The 15,219-nt window shown below is 51.3% G+C and overlaps 1 protein-coding gene across 1 annotated transcript in view; it reads left to right on the top strand.

The window, feature by feature from the left end:
- Positions 1-554: 554 nt before the first annotated feature.
- pdzd2 (PDZ domain containing 2) overlaps positions 555-15,219 on the top strand; it is a 40,112-nt gene continuing 25,447 nt past the window's right edge. Inside the window, 9 exon segments of the mRNA XM_068310005.1 lie at positions 555-780; positions 6,945-7,220; positions 7,965-8,422; positions 9,225-9,624; positions 10,254-10,399; positions 12,149-12,281; positions 13,519-13,618; positions 13,898-14,016; positions 14,221-14,331. Coding sequence (XP_068166106.1) covers positions 7,023-7,220; positions 7,965-8,422; positions 9,225-9,624; positions 10,254-10,399; positions 12,149-12,281; positions 13,519-13,618; positions 13,898-14,016; positions 14,221-14,331 — 1,665 coding nt within the window. The 5' untranslated portion in view covers positions 555-780; positions 6,945-7,022.

Here is a 15,219-nt window from a genome sequence, read left to right as displayed (position 1 = left end):
AACTAGTCCTCCCTCCTGAACCTACATACATACATACATGTCTGTGTACATACACAGAAATATGTCAACAAACTTAAACAATAAAGAAAAATATTAATTAAGAAATCTAAATAAGTCAAAAACATCTGAGAATGAATAAATGATGTAGAATGTGTGTGTGTGTGTGTGTGTGTGTTTGTGTGTGTGTGTGTGTGTGTGTGTGTGTGTGTGTGTGTGTGTGTGTGTGTGTGTGTGTGTGTGTGTGTGTGTGTGTGTGCTGTAGTTTCTCACTGGTGTCTGTCTGTCTGTCTGTCTGTCTGTCTGTCTGTCTGTCTGTCTGTCTGTCTGTCTGTCTCGTCTTCGTGGGGAACAGCTGCAGCGGGGGTTCTCCGGCACAGAGCGGGGGTGGGGGGAGGTGCTGCCTGGCAGGCGGAGTTGAGGGCCCAGAGAGCCCTCCTCCGGTCTGCTGGCTCCGCCCCCCGCTGCTGTGAAGCGGTTCTCCAGAGAAGACAGCAGAAACAAACGCTCCACGTCAGAGCCCGCTGCCGGGAGGCTGGAGGTCCAGGACCAGGACTCAGAGGACCGGGAGCTGTGTGTGTGTGTTTGTATGTGTGTGTGTGTGTGTGTGTGTGTGTGTGTGTGTATGTGTGTGTGTGTGTGTGTGTGTGTGTATGTGTGTGTGTGTGTGTGTGTGTGTGTGTGTGTGTGTGTGTACAGAGGAACAGAGTGAAGGAGCTCCAGTGAACCTACATGGAACTCTGGGACTGAGAGCCTCGGTCTAGGAGACCATGTCCTCTGAAGGTAAGTTCTGTTGGACTCCAGTCTCATCCTGCTGGGACACAAAGTTCTTGTCTTCACAGCTGGACCGAGTGGACGAGGGTTAAACGTCAGAAACGGACCTCAAAACACTTTCTAGCCACACTATGGAGTCTGCTTGGTGTGAGAACCGCTCTCCTGTCGGGACTCCAGGACCCTTTCATCTGCGAGCCAGTCCAACGTGACTGAGTGGAGCTGATTGGTTCTGGTTCTAGGGTGACCACAGAAATACCCTGCAGGGAACCCTGAAGAGAAGCCCGCCGGGAATCTGTGGCTAGAACCCATTCATTGGTTCCTCTGATGGCGATCCTGCGTTGATGGACAGTAGAACATCTCAGTACATTGACAGGAACCACTTCACATCTACTGCGTGTTCCTCTCTGCTGGATTTGAACCCAGGACCTTCTACCTGGGGGGCAACAGAACCCAAAGAGCCTCCAAACGTCACACAACCGAGGGAACAAGGTTGTTGTGTCACCACAGCAGGTTTCGTTGGTACCTCCACCAATGAGGTCAGGGTTCTGCTCCGACTAGTTTGAGTCCAGAGGTTCTGAGCAGACAGGTTAAGGTTAGGGTTAGGGTTAGATCAGGTTAGAGTTAGGTTAGGGGTTAGGGTTAGGTTGGAGTTATACTAGGTTAAGGGTAGGTTAGGGTTAATTTATGTTTAGGATTAGGTTAGGGGTTGGGGTTAGATTAGGTTAAAGGAGGGTTAGGTTAGCGTTAGGTTTAGTTGGGTTAGGTTAGGGTTAGGTTAGCATAAAGTTTTATTAGGGCTAGGTTAGGTTAGGGTTAGGTTAGGTTAGGGTTGGGTTAGCGTTCGGTTTGGTTAGGGTTAGGTTTAGTTAGGTTATCATCTGGGTCAGGAATGTTTTTTAAGAATTACACACCCATCATATCATTAACAGATCAGGCTTTAACTGGTGTTACTGGTTAAGGTTAGGTTAAGGTTAACTGGTGTTACTGGTTAAGGCTTGATCTGGATCCAAACTGCATTCTGTGACATGTTCTGATCCAGGAAAGGTCAGACTAGCTTGAAAATGTCTGGCTAGAAGACAAGGAACTAGTGAAGTGTGATTGTTGTTGAGTTCACCACCGACTAGTTGTTCACCACCCGACTAGTGGTTACACCAGTGTGCACCCCGATTGCAGGACGAGGGGTTCGGAGGGTAACATGGGGCCGCTGCTTCTGTGTAGCTCTGTGTCGCATCATCAAGCCTCTTCAGCAGGTCCTAGGGTCCGACTCGTGATCCTTTGGTGTGTTTCAGATGAAGACTGGGGGGTTCTGTCGGTTGTCCCACTGGAACGGCCGACGTAGAGACACGTAGATCAAAACGTGTGTCTTCAGGTGCCGTTCTTCTGTCGGATGCATTTGTGTTTACAGCCCAGTTTAGAGCAAAGCTTGTGGTTTTGCTCCGTCGACTGAAGGGTGGCTCCTCCGTCTGCTGTAGGAACACATCCTGAGACCATCTCAGCACCGCCTCCGTATCTGGAGCTCTGGATGCAGCTCTACATGTGGTGAGGAGCCACCACACCACCTTTAATGTTCCAGAGACCCCCAGCTGCCACGAAGGCTGACAGTCAGAGTCAGAACAGAGGTGGCTGTTGCTGTGGAAACGGTTGTCTGTGGGAAGGAGACGGTTTTCAGAATGTTGGACACGAGCATGAAGTCGTCAAACGCTTCAGATCCCCTGAGGAGAAGATCAGACCAAACAATAGTGATTCAGTGCAAGATAGATCCATCAGGACCAGAGGGACAGGAGCTCTGTCCATCAGGACCAGAGGGACAGGAGCTCCGTCCATCAGGACCAGAGGGACAGGAGCTCTGTCCATCAGGACCAGAGGGACAGGAGCTCTGTCCATCAGGACCAGAGGGACACGAGGTCCGTCCAGAGGGACCAGAGGGACAGGAGCTCTGTCCATCAGGACCAGAGGGACAGGAGCTCTGTCCATCAGGACCAGAGGGACACGAGGTCCGTCCAGAGGGACCAGAGGGACACGAGGTCCGTCCATCAGGACCAGAGGGACACGAGGTCCGTCCAGAGGGACCAGAGGGACAGGAGGTCCGTCCAGAGGGACATGGGGTGGCTCTGCGTGGGCACACATTTAATCTGTTGCCAGATGGTACTGAGGAGAGGGACAGGATGGAGGGGGAGGGGTCAGAGTGGGGGAGGGGTTAGAGTGAAAGGGAGGGGTTAGAGTGGGGGAGGGGTTAGGGTGGAGGGGAAGGGGTGGGTGTTGGCCAGCCTGAAACATGGAGTGAAGGGGGGTAAATAGGTCCTGGTGAGGCAGTGAATTCTGCCCTATGGGGGCAAAAAGGCCAACAAGAAGAAAAGGTTGAACAGTGGGGGGTAGATCTCTATTCCTGAAAAAAAGCCCGTCTGTGTCAGGGCTACATCCAACCGTCATCCATCAACCCATCCATCCACCCATCATCCATCCATCCATCATCATCCATCCATCCATCATCATCCATCCATCATCATCCATCCATCCATCATCATCCATCCATCCATCCATCCATCCATCATCCATCCATCCATTCATCCATCATCATCCATCCATCCATCATCCATCATCATCCATCCATCATCCATCATCATCCATCCATCATCCATCCATCATCCATCATCCATCATCCATCCATCCATCATTATCCATCCATCCATCATCATCCATCCATCCATCATCATCCATCCATCCATCATCATCCATCCATCCATCATCCATCCATCATCCATCATCATCCATCCATCATCATCCATCCATCCATCCATCATCCATCCATCATCCATCATCATCCATCCATCATCCATCATCCATCCATCCATCATCCATCCATCCATCCTTCGTTAACAGTCTGTAGGGTCCAGTGACACGTGGACGACTCCGACCCCCAACAGTTAACAGTGAGGTCACACCTGAACATGTGGACCAGTCCAGGGACAGGTGTGAGGTGGTGCCAGGTGTGAGGTGGTGCCAGGTGTGAGGTGGTGCCAGGTGTGAGGTGGTGACAGGTGTGAGGTGGTGCCAGGTGTGAGGTGGTGCCAGGTGTGAGGTGGTGCCAGGTGTGATCACGTCTCAGGAGGTTTACAGCTAGCATGTCTTCTGTTGGGGGGCATTCTAGGATTGTGTCAGTGGCATAGATGCTCACTGTGTGGCCACACACACACACACACACACACACACACACACACACACACACACACACACACACACACACACACACACACACACACACACACACACACACACACACCAGGAGTTGAAGGGAGAGATGCAACCAATCAGTGAGGAGCTTCACCAGCTCTGGGGGGCGGGGGGGTCACCTGTCCAGCCAGCGGTCCAATAGAAGAGAGGTGATGTGCGGAGGGGGGGGGTCCATTCCCAGGGATTGGGGTCAGTACAGTTACTGTCATGTTCATCCTGCTGTTGTTTCTGGCTGGTGGGCGTCGACGACACTGATTGGTCGGCTCCTTCTGGAGCTCTATGTGGGGGTAATCCTCTGTTTGACGCCAGATGTGATTCGAGGTGTTTTCAGTCACCCTAAGTTTAGACTGCAGCCACTGGGGGTGGGGCGTCTTTCACTGTATACGGTATATAATATACAAACATATAAATATAGTGTCCCTCTCACACTTGTGTGTGTGTGTGTGTGTGTGTGTGTGTATCCTGTTAATGTGGTCCATGTGTGTACTTCATGTCTGTGAAGGTATTGATAGTCTTCAGATGTCCTACACAACAAGAAGGAGAAGAAGGCTCCGACTCCACCGACTCAGCGGGCGTTAAACCTACTGTTGATCTGACGCCTCGTTCACGTTGAATGGTTGAAGCTAAACACGTAGCTGGGCTGTTAGCGGTTAGCTGGTGGTGCGGTGGTCCCCATCTGTTTAGCTGTGTGATTAGTGACTGTAATCTGCTTTGAGGCTCTAATGCCCGGGGCCAGACGGGGCTGCCAGCAGGCCTGCTGGGGCCGGATCTCCTCTGGTCCTCTGCTTGAAGGCTTTTTGGTTTGAACTTCTTCTCACGTCTCCTTTTCTTCCACATCTTTTCTGTGGGGGTTCAGTTCTCGGGTCATGTTCTCCAAAGCTGCTCCAGTCAAAACACTGGATTTAAGAAAGACGACTCGTCTCTCATCCAAGAGGCTCCTTCAGTTCTGAAGGTGTCTGGTCTGGTCCAGATTATTACCCCTGTGGGTTGTGGTCAGATTATTACCCCTGTGGGGTGTGGTCAGATTATTACCCCTGTGGGGTGTGGTCAGTACAATTCACATTCCAATGACTGTAGTCAAGAAACGTCTGGCTCCTCAGTGATTGTTGGTGGGGGTGTCAAAGGGGGGTCGTTGAAATGTGAGTTTCACCTTTGTATGCTAATGAGGGTCATTAGCATGAGACCCATCACCTGGGTCAATCTGCTGAGACATTTTTTGTGGGAGTTTCGAAAGACAGATAGAATACATACTTTATTAATCCCGGAGGAAACGGCACCTGATTGTAAATGGGCGAAAAGTGATGTCGCAGACCACCCCCCCCATTCAGAAAAGGCTTCTCTAGAGAAGAGAAGACACTCCTGTTTAGATATGGCTCTGGACCGGGGGGGCGTCTCCCTGTTCAGGAATGGCTCCTCTCCGGCCGCCATGTGACCACGCTCTAATCACCATGTAGCGCTGGGCTGCGTAGAAACTCTTGGCCTTGTGGTGTCTCTACTATTCCTGTCATCTGCACATCCTGGCCTGGTCTGAGCTGCAGCACGGAAGACGATGTGGAGGCGTATTAAACGCAGGAGATGCTGGTGGGACTATCTCAGTTTAAATATGACAGGAGGAGGAGTCCAGAAATAGATGATCACATGGAGGAAACAGACAAATGAGAGTTCTGGGTTTGACTGGATGACACATGAAGCTTAGGTCTAGGGTTAGGGTCAGGGTCAGGGTTTAGGGTAAGGGTTAGGGTCAGGGTTTAGGGTAAGGGTTAGGGTCAGGGTCGGGGTCAGGGTAAGGGTTAGGATCAGGGTCAGGGTCAGGGTCAGGGTAAGGGTTAGGATCAGGGTTAGGGTCAGGGTCAGGGTCAGGGTAAGGGTTAGGGTCAGGGTCAGGGTCAGGGTTAGGGTCAGGGTCAGGGTCAGGGTCAGGGTCAGGGTTACGGTCAGGGTCAGGGTCAGGGTTAGGGTTAGGGTCAGGGTTACGGTTAGGGTCAGGGTCAGGGTTAGGGTTAGGGTTACGGTCAGGGTTTGGGTCAGGGTCAGGGTCAGGGTCAGGGTAAGGGTCAGGGTCAGGGTAAGGGTTTAGGGTCAGGGTCAGGGTTAGGGTCAGGGTTACGGTCAGGGTCAGGGTTAGGGTCAGAGTTACGGTCAGGGTCAGGGTCAGGGTTAGGGTTAGGGTCAGGGTTACGGTCAGGGTCAGGGTCAGGGTTAGGGTTACGGTCAGGGTCAGGGTCAGGGTTAGGGTTAGGGTCAGGGTCAGGGTCAGGGTTAGGGTTACGGTCAGGGTCAGGGTCAGGGTTAGGGTTAGGGTTAGGGTTAGGGTCAGGGTTACGGTTAGGGTCAGGGTCAGGGTTAGGGTTACGGTCAGGGTTTGGGTCAGGGTTAGGGGTCAGGGTCAGGATCAAATGCTACGATGTGTGATGTCTAACCCAGACCCAGGCAGTGAGTAGTGATATGCATGATGCAGAAGATCGAAGATCGAAGCTTGCTCTAGTGAACTGTGGTGAAGCGGGTCTTGAGGCTGGATTGTGCAGCTAACAGTGAATCAGTGACTGAGCGTCACAACGAGTGCTGATCGTCGTGTAAGCCTACAGCACACTGTGTGTCACTACAGCCCCACAAGTGTCGCTTCCTTACCCAACCCTGAACAGCGGTACCTCCACGTAGCAACACTTCGCTAACACTCAGGTTGAGGCCATGCGTCCGTAGGTCAGGAGGTCAGGGTTAGGGTTAGGGTCAGGGTTACGGTCAGGGTTACGGTCAGGGTTAGGGTCAGGGTTAGGGTTAGGGTCAGGGGACCTACACGGTATTAAAGGTTTCACTCCAAAGAGGCAACAGGGTGATGGTCAGGTAGCGTCTGAATCATTTCCAGCGGTCACCTCCTGTGACTGGAGCCACGTCTGTCCCCTGATCCTCCTGGAGGTTCTCACCGGCTGGTTCTTCTCTTTCAGGGATGATGGTGTCCGTCACAGCCCTCGGGTTCCTGGACCAGCTGCTGGTGAGGAACCCATGACGGGTCCAGCGCCAGGATGCCCATCACTCAGGACAATGCTCTCACCATCCTGGCCCTGTTGGAGGACTGGCACCAGGCTCAGACCAGCACACCAGACCAAGACCCCCACCTGAACAAGGACCCGTCTGGGGACAAGGCACTGAATCCTCCATGTCTACACGCTGAGCTGGGAACGCAGCTAGCAGTTATTGTTGTCAGACCCCGTGTAGGATCCTAACCCTGACCCTGACCCTGACCCTGACCCTGACCCTGACCCTGACCCTGACCCTGACCATAACCCTGACCCTGACCCTGACCCTGACCCTGACCCTAACCCTGACCCTGACCCTGACCCTGACCCTAACCCTAACCCTGACCCTAACCCTGACCCTGACCCTGACCCTGACCATAACCCTGACCCTGACCCTGACCCTGACCCTGACCCTAACCCTAACCCTGACCCTGACCCTAACCCTGACCCTGACCCTAACCCTTACCATTACGGTGTGTGTGTGTGTGTGTGTTAACAGTGTGTGTGTGTGTGTGTGTGTTAACAGTGTGTGTGTGTTAACACTGTGTGTGTGTGTTAACGGTGTGTGTGTGTGTGTGTTAACAGTGTGTGTGTGTGTGTGTGTGTGTGTGTCAACGGTGTGTGTGTGTGTTAACGGTGTGTGTGTGTGTGTGTTAACAGTGTGTGTGTGTGTTAACAGTGTGTGTGTGTGTTAACAGTGTGTGTGTGTGTGTTAACAGTGTGTGTGTGTGTGTGTGTGTGTTAACAGTGTGTGTGTGTGTGTTAACAGTGTGTGTGTGTGTGTTAACAGTGTGTGTGTGTGTGTGTGTGTGTGTGTGTGTTAACAGTGTGTGTGTGTGTGTGTGTTAACAGTGTGTGTGTGTGTGTGTGTGTGTGTTAACAGTGTGTGTGTGTTAACAGTGTGTGTGTGTTTGGGGTTGTGACCATTTGCTTGTCTCCCCCCAACAGGTGGACTCCTGTACGGAGGGGTTGGGGGGCGGGGCCGGGGCCGGGGGCAGCGGTGGGAGCAGCGTGGCTCACGTGGAGGGGGGGTCCCTGTGCCTCGCTGCCGTTCACAAACTAGTGGAATACATTAAGATCCACTTCACAGAGACAGGAGACACCCCGCCCCCCGGCGCCGGCTCGGACCTGGAGCTTCACGCCGTGTCCCTCCGTAGAGACGAGGCGGCCCCCCCCGAGCTGGGCCTCAGCTTCGGGAACATCCCCATCTTTGGGGACCCCGACAGCAGGAAGAGAGGAGGCCTGAGGAGGAGGAGGGACCCCCCCCTCGTGGATGTGGGGTGTGTCTGGGTGACCGAAGTGAGGAAGAGGAGCCCCGCTGCCCTCTGTGGGGGGGTCAAACTGAGGGACGAGCTGCTGTCCCTGAACGGCCAGCTGATGGTGGGGGTGGACGTGACGGGGGCCAGGTAAGAGCTTATGACCCCCTACCGGGGGGGCCGGAGCAGCACCGTCTCACCAACACACTTCTACTCACACACACCTCTAAGTGTCCCGGGGTCAACATCTGGTCACTAAAGCCCCGGAGCTGCCCCCCTCCAGGGGTGACTGAGGTCTTTAAGGGGGGGGTTGGATCCAGATCCCAGACAAGAGTCAGGGTAGGTAGTTTAGCAGTCATGTGACATCTGGGTGACCAATGACGTAGGAGGGATCGCTTGTTCTCCTGACCCAGAAAAGCCTTCCTGCTGTCAGAGCCGTCGTCATGGAGACGACCACCTGCTCCCCGCCTCCTTTGGAGATGCAGGTAGAAAGATGAAACAAAAAGCACATGACTCAGGCAGCAAAGGGGATGAACAGGAGATGATGACCTTGACCTTGACCTTGAAACAACTAGGTCAAGGTCAAATTTCAACTCTTGTACTCGCAGATGTAATCGCGGCTTTTTAGTAGGCAGTCACATGATACCGTACACGCATTCTATTGGCCGACAGCACCCTGAAGTGTTCTACGTTCTGTGAGTCTCAGAGTTCCGTGAGACACAAAGTGTTCTAAACAGTCTGTCAGAGGGTTTTAGAGGTAACAGACAGAAGGTGGTGGAATCTACTGGGGTCAGATCCACCGTCATGGTGCTTCCAGTTGTTACAGGAACATTTCATCTTTTCTTGAACTGAATATTGTAGAACAATCACCTCCACCTGACCCCCCCGAGGCGTGGGCGTGTGGGCGGATGCTTCAGGTGTGTGATGACAGCTCATCCTTGCTTTCTTGTAGTTACCTGGCTGAGCAGTGCTGGAATGGAGGCGGCATCTACCTGATCATTCTGCGGCGAGTCAAGAAAAAGGCTCCGCCCCTTCCCTGTTACCGTGGCGACGGTCTTCCTGTCAGCGGCGTTGCTGCTGAGCCATCACATGCCTTAAACAGCAAACGGACACGCAAGTTTGGGGTGGTCTCCAGATCGCCGCTCCCACCAGACGTCCAGGAGGGTCCGGGGTCAGGAGGTCAGATCCGGAACGGCTTCAGCTCCTCTGATGTGTGTGTCCTCCCCCCACATGCAGCAGAGGACAGACCGGACCCCTGTCCTCTGGTGGGACCACACCCCCCTGGGCCACACAGGGATGCTGACCTGTCTGGCTGCAGCCAGGGTTCTCTGAGCAGAGAGTCTTCAGCCCAGGTAAGACGTCGTGATTGGACGCTCAGCTACGCTCCAGCAGGGGAGGAGTTATTATTCTGAAGGGTCTGTAGACCCCCACCCCATCTGGTCCCCCAGCTGTCTGTAGACCCCCACCCCATCTAGATCCTCCAGCATTCACCGATATGTACAGACGTCCCCCTGAGCTCAAACTGATGGTCCAATGGCGTCATGGATGGACAGTTACACTCCCATTGGCTGGATCTCCTGCCATCCTGGTCCAGACTCTGGTTCAGGCTGGTCTTACCCTGGAGCCGTCAGCTCGTCTCCCCCTCTCAGTCCTGGAAGGAGTTCTTTTGTTAACGTCGAGGTGATTCTGTTGTGCTGTCCTGGTGTAAAGGCTGGGTTGTTCACCAGTAACAGAGTAGAGTCCTTCCAGGACCACCTCCTGGTGTTATACTGGTTTTGATCCAGTTTCCAGGGCCTCAGCACACAGCGGGCAAACATCTCTGACATGATCAGGTTCTAAAATCCTTCAGGTCTTGTTCTGTTTCAAGTCCAGTTCTGACAAAATGAATATGGTTCCAAAATGAACTCATAGTTTTCTTGAATGCGTGTTGATGTGATGCTGTACGTCCGTCCCACATGACCTGTTGTGTTTCCTTTGGTAGGGGTCACAGGGCAGCCATGTCTGGAAGATGCACATGGTGAAGGGCCCCGAGGGCCTGGGCATGCAGATAACGGGGGGCCGTGGTTCTAAACTGGCTCCACGCGGCATCATTATAGCTCATGTGGAGGAGGGGGGCGCCATTCACAGGTACAGGTAGTCATTATAAAGTGTACATAAAGTGTACATAAAGTCTACATAAGGGTCTCTCTGCACTGCAGGAATCAGCTTATTGTTGACTCGTTCCTTAACAAATTGTTTCTTTGTGTCTTTGTGCGAATTTTACACTTTCAAATTCACGTGTTCAGAAATGGAATGTTTTCTGCACACCTGCTATATTTATCAGAATTATATAACTCATCTACATGTAGTACCAGACCTTAGGGTTAGGGTCAGGGATTAGGACCTGCTCATACTATCTCCTGTCTTTATCTTACCCTAAAGTTGGTCAAACATCATGAACTAGAACCAAGGACACCTGAATAAACACAAAATGTACATCTGGATGATGATTTTAATTACACTCAGAGGTTGTGTGTTGTCGACTGAAGTGAGCAGTGAGGACAGGTGTGCACCCTCCTGAATGTGTCGACTAGATGTCCCACCCTTAGGTGGGGGTGATAACAGCACACAACTAGTGACATAACAAAACACACATAAGTAGATGCTGTTTTCCCAATCAGCTTTTAACTAAGAATGGTAAAGTTGTTACGGAAACTAATCATATTTCATTTGGACAGTTTGGAGATTTAATCAGTGGAAATGACTCAGAAATACAACAATGAATTTGAGACGGTGCAAAAGTGACCAATGACCCCCAGGAGAGCCACATGGGCTTAACCCTTAAACCAGTGGTCCCCAGCCTTTTAATGGTTTCACCGGTTTTGATTGGTTTAGCATCGGACAATATTTTCACGGACCGTCTGTTCAGGTGTGGCGGATAAAAACAACGAAATAGAACCTACGACCAGCGGGAAAACCGGTCGCAGGTTCTTCTCCTGTCTCCTCAATGACTCTGTTACCCCGGAAAAAGAAACTCTGTTACCCCGGACAAAGAAACTGTTACCCTGGACAAAGAAACTCTGTTATCCCTGACAAAGAAACTGTTACCCCGGACAAAGAAACTGTTACCCTGGACAAAGAAACTGTTACCCTGGACAAAGAAACTGTTACCCCGGACAAAGAAACTGTTACCTCGGACAAAGAAACTGTTACCCCGGACAAAGAAACTGTTACCCTGGACAAAGAAACTGTTACCCTGGACAAAGAAACTGTTACCTAGGACAAAGAAACTGTTACCCCCGACAAAGAAACTGTTGCCCTGGACAAATTAACTATTACCCTGGACAAAGGAACTGTTACTCTGGACAAAGAAACTGTTACCCCAGACAAAGAAACTGTTACCCCAGACAAAGAAACTGTTACCCCGGACAAAGAAACTGTTACCCCGGACAAAGAAACTGTTAATTTGACTCAATACTGCCACCACATGGTTTGACATGCTTGTAGCCGTCTTTGAAAACGTACTGCTACGTTTACGTGTGGACGGAGATTTTTTTGAAAATGATGTCATGTTGACGCGAATCGTTTTCGATGCGTTTTTAAAAAGTTGTGTTTTAAAAAAAATACGTCATCATGTGGGCGGGGCCTAAATCAACTTAACTGATCCCCGAAGGTAAATTATTTGTCTTTGTTGTTCAGGGAAATATTGATTTCTCAACAGACAATGGTTATGACATTGAGTGTGTGTGTGTGTGTGTGTGTGTGTGTGTGTGTGTGTGTGTGTGTGTGTGTGTGTGTGTGTGTGTGTGTGTGTGTGTGTGTGTGTGTGTGTGTGTGTGTGTGTGTGTGTGTGTGTGTGTGTGTGTGTCTGTGTGTGTGTGTGTGTGTGTGTTTCAGGGACGGTCGACTTCACGCCGGTGATGAGTTGCTGGTGATCAATGGTCAGTCTCTGGTGGGTCTCACCCACCAGGAGGCTGTTGCTGTTCTTCGCTCCTCTACTGGTCTGGTGCAGCTGGTGGTGGCCAGCAGGGTAAGGGGGCAACTACCAAACATGCTGGCTAAAGGGTTAGGGTTAGGGGTTAGGGTTAAGGTTAGGGTTAGGGGTTAGAACTAGATTCAGGGGTTAAGGTTAGGGTTAAGGTTAGGGTTAGGGGTTGGGGTTAGAGTTAAGGTTAGGGTTAGGACTAGGCTTAGAGTTAGGGTTAGGTGTAGGGGTTAGGGTTAGAGTTAGGGTTAGGGGTTAGAGTTAGGGTTAGGGTTGGGGTTAGGGTTAGGGTTAAGGCTAAGGCTAAGGTTAAGGTTAAGGTTAAGGTTAAGGTTAGGGGTTAGGATTAGGGTTAGGGTAAGGGCTACACTTAGAGTTAGGGTTAGGGGTTAGAGTTAGGGTTAAGGTTAGGGTTAGGGGTTGGGATTAGGTTTAGAGTTAGGGTTAGGGTTGGGGTTAGGGTTAAGGTTAGGGATTAGGATTAGGGTTAGGGTTAGGACTAGGTTTAGAGTTAGGGTTAGGGGTTAGGGTTAGAGTTAGGGTTAGGGGTTATAGTTAGGGTTAAGGTTAGGGTTAGGGGTTGGGATTAGGTTTAAGGTTAGGGATTAGGATTAGGGTTAGGGTTAGGACTAGGTTTAGAGTTAGGGTTAGGGGTTAGGGTTAGGGTTAAGGTTAGGGTTAGGACTAGTCTTAGAGTTAGGGTTAGGGGTTAGAGTTAGAGTTAGGGGTTAGGGTTAGGGGTTAGGGTTAGGGTTAGGGGTTATAGTTAGGGTTAGGGTTAAGGTTAGGGTTAGGACTAGTCTTAGAGTTAGGGTTAGGGTTATAGTTAGGGTTAGGGTTAGGACTAGGTTTAGAGTTAGGGTTAGGGGTTAGAGTTAGAGTTAGGGGTTAGGGTTAGGGGTTAGGGTTAGCGTTAGGGGTTAGGGTTAGGGTTAGGACTAGGGTTAGGGTTAGGGATAGGGTCAGGGTTAGTGTTAGGGGTTAGAGTTAGGGTTAGGGGTTGGGACTAGGCTTAGAGTTAGGGTTAGGGTTAGGGTTAGGGTTAGGGTTAGAGCCACACCCGTCACACACGTTACACTCCCCTTAAAGCTGGTATAAACCCATGAAAACACTGAACATTTGTCAATTGAGACTGTAGAAAATGATCTGGGGTGTTTCTTGTTCCGTAGAAACCAACTCCACACACTGTGTGTGTGTGTGTGTGTGTGTGTGTGTGTGTGTGTGTGTGTGTGTGTGTGTGTGTGTGTGTGTGTGTGTGTGTGTGTGTGCATGTGTTTTTTAGCTCATGGACCATCGGAGCCTCAAACAGGAGAATGAGGGAGAGTCCCAGTGGGGGTCCTGCTGCAGTCCCTCCCCCATCCAGCTCTGCAGCCCCTCCCTGGGTTGGTACTCCACACACACACCCTTATTCACAGCAGCGAGGTGTGTGTGTCCCAGCTGGTCCTGGGGGGCTCTGGTGGCTCCAGACTGAGCCTCCAGGACGCTCAGGACCCCCTACTGACCAGATCAGACCCTCCGTCTGTATTTAGTTCATTGTTTTAATCTTATTTACTGAATTAACCCCCCCAGGGACATTAGTGGAACACTCTGGTTACACATGTAGATATCTATTAGTGATTAGTGATTGAGAGGGAGACACTCACATGTTCTGATTCTCTCAGGGGGGAGCAGTGAGCTGGAGTCAGTGGGGGGGGGGGAGCTGCTGGAGGGCCACAAGCTGTTACCAGGACAACGCAAACACTCCTTACCTCAACAGCTGGACAGAGCTGGACCAAGACAGGTCAGCATGCGCACACACACACACACACACACACACACACACACACACACACACACACACACACACACACACACACACACACACACACACACACACCAGTACCCGACCGTTCTGGATCGTTGGAGGACAACTCTCCGTCCAATACTGATTTTAATTGGACGTTTTCCTGCTTTTTATTTTGCTCCTCTATTTTTGGAGTATCAGATCATTAAGAAGTCAGCCCGCTCCCTGAGCACCATCCAAGTGGAGTCTCCATGGCGACTGGCACAGCCGTCCATTATCTCCAGCATCGTGCTGATGAAAGGCCAGGGCAAGGTGAGTGTGTGAATAGAGGCCAGATAATGTCCTCTGAGTGTGTGTGAAACACACACCGCTGTGTGTGTCTGGCCCGCTGAGGCTGCTCCTGCTCTGTGGGGTTACTTACGTTAGCAGCCCCCCCCCACCCCCCCACCCCCGAGTCTCTGAGGGCAACAGCTTCTGTCACGTGTAGAACTTGTAGGGTAACGCTGCTGGGCCGGGTATCACCACATCAGACCCCCACAATCAGCCAGAGGCTCACACTGTGGCCAAGAGGTCGTCAGTCGACCACGTGGACAGACGGCGTCCCACAGAGAGTAGAACCTACCAGGCCTCACCAGGTCAAGGCAGAGTGGAGCCGTGTTTGAGGCTGGAACCAAACAGGAGTGAAGTTAGGCACTGAAATGATTCCATTTTAAGGGAGGAGACATCAAGTCATTCACCGGGGGAACCCCATTACCAGAAGGGGAGTCCCCACATTTGTGTCTCAACAGTTTTTAGAGAAAAACAGGTTTTTGGTTTTCTGAAAATCTAAAGTTCTAAGTAGGAGGAAGTGGCTTTTCACCAATGAATGTTCTGTACCAAATGATGAATGTAGTTCAGGAGGTGTGGCTGTAACGACTGGGTCAGATAAATCAATACGTCATCAGCATATAGATCAACACGGCTTCACACCAAGGATACATGGGGGGCTTCTGCTATCTATGACAAGTTCTGATTGGTCTGGTTCTGATTGGTCTGGTTCTGGTTGGTCTGTTTCCGATTGGTCTTGTTCTGATTGGTTTGGTTCTGGTTGGTCTGATTCTGGTTGGTCTGGTTCTGATTGGTCTGGTTCTGATTGGTCTGGTTCTGGTTGGTCTGGTTCTGGTTGGTCTGGTTCTGATTGGTTTGGTTCGGTTGGTCTGG

Source organism: Antennarius striatus, chromosome 3 (assembly GCF_040054535.1).
Source record: "Antennarius striatus isolate MH-2024 chromosome 3, ASM4005453v1, whole genome shotgun sequence".
NCBI classification, from domain to species: domain Eukaryota; kingdom Metazoa; phylum Chordata; class Actinopteri; order Lophiiformes; family Antennariidae; genus Antennarius; species Antennarius striatus.
Note: the sequence above shows the minus strand (reverse complement) of the source record. Positions and strands in the feature narration are given on the sequence as shown.